The following is a 4,296-nucleotide window of genomic DNA, read 5'->3' on the forward strand; positions in this document are numbered from 1 at the left end:
ATTTGAATTTAATAAGTATTGAGATATCGCTAACCAATCATAGGGTGACAACTCATATAGTGTTGGGCTCCTTAAGGTGTCAAATAACAACACTCCGGTTATAAAGCATGTTTCCAAAAACACAATCTTTGGACCATTTTCATAAGAATGTTACTATTTAGCACCTTAAGGTGTCCATCATCACATGAGTTGATACCCCATAATTAGTTAGCGATACTCATAATAATTATTAAATTCAAATAAACGGGAGCTAATGATAGCTAACTAATCGTGGTTGTGCTCCCCTTAGCAATTCTCTTATAACCGATAGTGTAAATATACTAATCGAGTCGTCATCTCAAAGAGTTTATGCACTGAAAAACTTGTCGATCTTCTCAACCTTAAATCAAGGTTTTTTGATCAGTAGTAGTAATAATGTCTGAGACAGAGAACAGAAACATAGTCCTGTTCCCGTTCATGGCACAAGGACACATTATTCCCTTCCTAGCCTTAGCCCATCAACTCTCCCAAACCAGAAATAACTACTACTCCGTAACTTTGGTCACCACCCAACTCAATATCCCACAGGTCAGACTCTCTCTGCCTCCCAACTCCTCCATTCACGTCGTCGGAATACCTTTTTCCGGTGATGGCTATGGCATCCCTTCCGGTGTTGAGAACACTGACTCCCTTCCTCATTACCATCTCCTCACCAACTTTTTTGAAGCTTCTCTTTCTCTCAAACCCCAGTTCAGAAAAATCATCTCCGACCTCTGCTCCCACGCAAATGGCCGCCACCGCCCCCTCTGCATAATCACTGACATGTTCTTCGGATGGACAGAAGAGGTTGCTCGCGAGTTCGGAGTTTTCAACGCCATTTTTTGCGGGTGTGGGGGGTTCGGGCTCGCGTGTTTTTACTCTCTGTGGATGAACCTTTCTCACCGGGGTAACGGAGCTTCCATGTCTGACGAAATCAGTTTGCCGGACTTCCCCGAAGCTGGGAAGATTCACGTAACGCAGATGTCGGAATTCTTACGTGTGGCAGATGGAACTGATAAGTTTTCTACTGTGTTCCGGAAACTGCTTCTGTCATGGCCGAAAGCTGATGCTATTGTTTTCAACACAGTTGAACAGCTCGAACAAAGTAATGGTTTAGCATATTTCCGACGAATACTGGGAAAGGATGTCGTTTTCTCCATTGGACCTATCTTTTCTCCGGTAGCTAGGTCCGAAAAAACAACTGGAATCACATCAGAGAAGTGCATCCAATGGCTTGACTCCAGGCCAAAAAAGTCAGTCCTTTACATTTCGTTTGGGTCACAGAACACTATATCAGCATCTCAAATGATGAAGTTAGCCATGGTTTTAGAGGCCAGCGGCAAAAACTTCATCTGGGTTGTTAGGCCGCCGATTGGGTTCGACATAAATGGCGAGTTCAGAAGCGAGGAGTGGCTGCCAAAGGGGTTCGAGGAGCGAATAAGTGAGTCGAGCAGGGGGTTGTTGGTGCGTAACTGGGCTCCCCAAGTGACCATCTTGGCTCATGAAGCCGTGTCTGCTTTTCTGAGCCACTGTGGATGGAACTCAGTGATGGAATCACTTAGCCATGGGGTGCCCATTATTGGGTGGCCTCTTGAGGCAGAGCAGTTTTACAATGCTAAGTTTTTGGAAGAAGAGTTGGGAGTTGGTGTGGAGGTGGCAAGAGGGGTAAGCTCCAGAGTCGGACACAAAGAAATGGTAGAGAAGATTGATTTGGTGATGAATATAGGGACAAACAAAGGAGGAGAAATAAGAAGGAAAGCTTTGAAGGTGAGGAAAATGATTAAGAATGCTGTGAAAGATGAGGATGGCTTCAAGGGGTCTTCTGTGATAGCCATGGAGAAACTTTTGAACACTGCTATGCTTGTGAGTGAGCAAAGAAACTCTATCTGAGTTTGGAGCAACATTGGGCTGGATTTCAGTTACTAAAGATTGTCCTATACTGCTATATATATGATGATTATAAGTGTGGTTTTATGTTGAATATTATTATCCTCCTAAAAGATGTAGTGTTTTCATGCTGAATAAATTCTGCTAAAAATCTGTTTTGAAGCTTTGTCACTTATCAAGTTCATAAGTGATATATTGAATGCTATCTATAATAAATTTAATATGAGAGAGTTAATTATCTTTATTTCTAGCTGTGCTCGATTTAATTAAGTGTTGAAATGATTCTGTCAATAAAATTGTGCCTGGAAATTATCTTCAATATAATTATGCATAAGCACTGATCATATGATTCATATCATAAGTCACGGTGTTTAGTTTTTAAGGATATTATAATTTTCTACTCAGAACTCATCAGTAAGAGACTATGTTTTGTCTTTCACAGTGCATTATTGTGACAGTCAGTCTCTTGTGATCCGTAGAGAGAAAAATTGGATAAAGTTGTACAATGTGTAATCCCACATCGCCTGAGGAAGATCAAGTGTGATGATTCTAATACTGTGTAGGTATGGGACTACACAGTTGAAGAGGGCTTAAATGGATTAATAGATACTACCTATACTAACAAGATGCATCTTCTTTTCGGTAGTTCATCACTTAAGAACTCCAAAGTTACTTGACTTGGAGCAATCTTGCGAGTGAAGACAAAGTACGCTGGAAAGACTCGTGTTGGTTTGCAGGACCAATCGTCATTCCAAGAAGCAGTCACAGTGACATGAGGCATTACAATTATGCCTTCCAAGCTTCAGCCTTAGTCTCAATGAAATACATAAAAGTTAACACAAGATTCCATCTTTCTGATGGAGAAATAAAGTTTAAAGACCAGCAGTGAGTGTAGCTATACATGTTTTTCTCACTCTCTACTCATTTTCTAATGAGCAATTCAACTGAGCATTTTAAGTAACATATATATAAACACTTTAAAAATCAAATGGAACCTTAAGAAAAGGCAATCAAAATGCATTTGGCTGCCACACAAAAAAATGGTTGAATTCAGTATTTTATTGGAGAAGCTCTTAGGCCTCGTAGCACTAAAGTAACCTTCCTCGACTTGTTGAAGTAAGAGCCCGTTTTTATGTAAGCTAAAATGAAAGACAAATTAAGCAACCAAAGAAAACGTACTGTCTAAGCAACTAATGTTATATTTGTTTGTGTAAGCAGAAAATGGGTGAGGCACGTAGTGTTTTTTAAACAATCAATTAAGACTCCAAAATAGCATTATAAGTAAAGAATCAACACCACCAAATTTTAGTGAAAAAGTTAAAAGTCTGTGGTGAATCTTGGATCCTCATAATGTACTCCAAACTGGCACTACTACAAAAACACATTTTTAGGACACTCACATAAATGCGAGTCCTAAAAAAATCTCCTGGACATTTTTAGGACTCGCGTTGCGAGTCCTTAAAGAATTTGTCGCGAGTCCTAAAAACTATGTGTGTCCTAAAAGTTTGAGTTTTTTTTTTTAAACAAACACCTCCTGGACATTAAGAGTCCTAAAAACTTATGGGTATCATAAAATTTTGAATTTTAAAATACTGGAGTTTTTTAGGACTCGCATTGCAAGTCCTAAAAACTATGTATGCCTTAAAAGTTCGAGTTTTTTTTAAACAAAACACCTCCTGGACTTTTTAGGACTCGCGAATAATGTTTTTAGGACTCGTAAAAACTTATATGTATCATAAAATTTTGAATTTTAAAAAATTTCTAATTTCCTCCAATTTTTTTAACAAAAGTTTTATTATTATATATTTAAAAAAAAGCAAAAAAATCACACAGCCCATTTTCACTCTCTCTCCTCATTTCCCTCTCTCCCCAAAGTTCCTTCTCTCTCTCCCTCTCTCCTGAACTGCCAACGCCGCCGTCCCTTCTCCGACCACCACCACGCGCCGGACCAGTAGAAGCGTCGCCCCCCGAAACCCCCGACCCCCGGAGATGGCGACCTCACGCGCGGCCTAAGGCCCTCAACGGAGTACTTGAAGTTCGGTCGTTCATGGGTTTCTCCCAAACTTTCCGAGCATATTCTGGCCACCTCGAGCCACCACGAGCTGAACCACCACCACCACCATACTCCTTGCTTCTTGGGCTTTAAAACCCAATAGTTTGTTTTCCGAACCACCACATTTTAATGGTGGCGCCGCCACCGTCGCCAGAGCCCCGCCGCCGGATTCAAAACCCACCAATCAATTTTTTAAAAATAAAACTTTTCAGGATTCACATTGTTTTTTAAAGGCTCTCAAATAGAGGACTTGCGTCCCGCGAGTCCTAAAAAGCATTTTTTGTAGTAGTGTGAGCCCCAAGCTATCAATCTACCAAAAGATCATATCTATTATTTCA

General features: G+C 40.4%; 1 protein-coding gene across 1 annotated transcript; it reads left to right on the forward strand.

Moving 5' to 3' along the window:
* The first annotated feature begins 414 nt into the window (after window positions 1-414).
* LOC133789365 (UDP-glycosyltransferase 92A1-like) lies at window positions 415-1,958 on the forward strand. Its single transcript, XM_062227216.1, has one exon. The coding sequence runs from the start codon at window positions 415-417 to the stop codon at window positions 1,906-1,908; it is 1,494 nt and encodes a 497-aa protein (XP_062083200.1). The 3' UTR covers window positions 1,909-1,958.
* Window positions 1,959-4,296: the final 2,338 nt, after the last annotated feature.

This window comes from Humulus lupulus, chromosome 7 (assembly GCF_963169125.1).
Source record: "Humulus lupulus chromosome 7, drHumLupu1.1, whole genome shotgun sequence".
NCBI lineage: Eukaryota > Viridiplantae > Streptophyta > Magnoliopsida > Rosales > Cannabaceae > Humulus > Humulus lupulus.

Coding starts and splice junctions, on each gene's coding strand:
- LOC133789365 (XM_062227216.1), top strand. CDS start 415: ATGTCTGAGACAGAGAACAGAAACATAGTCCTGTTCCCGTTCATGGCA.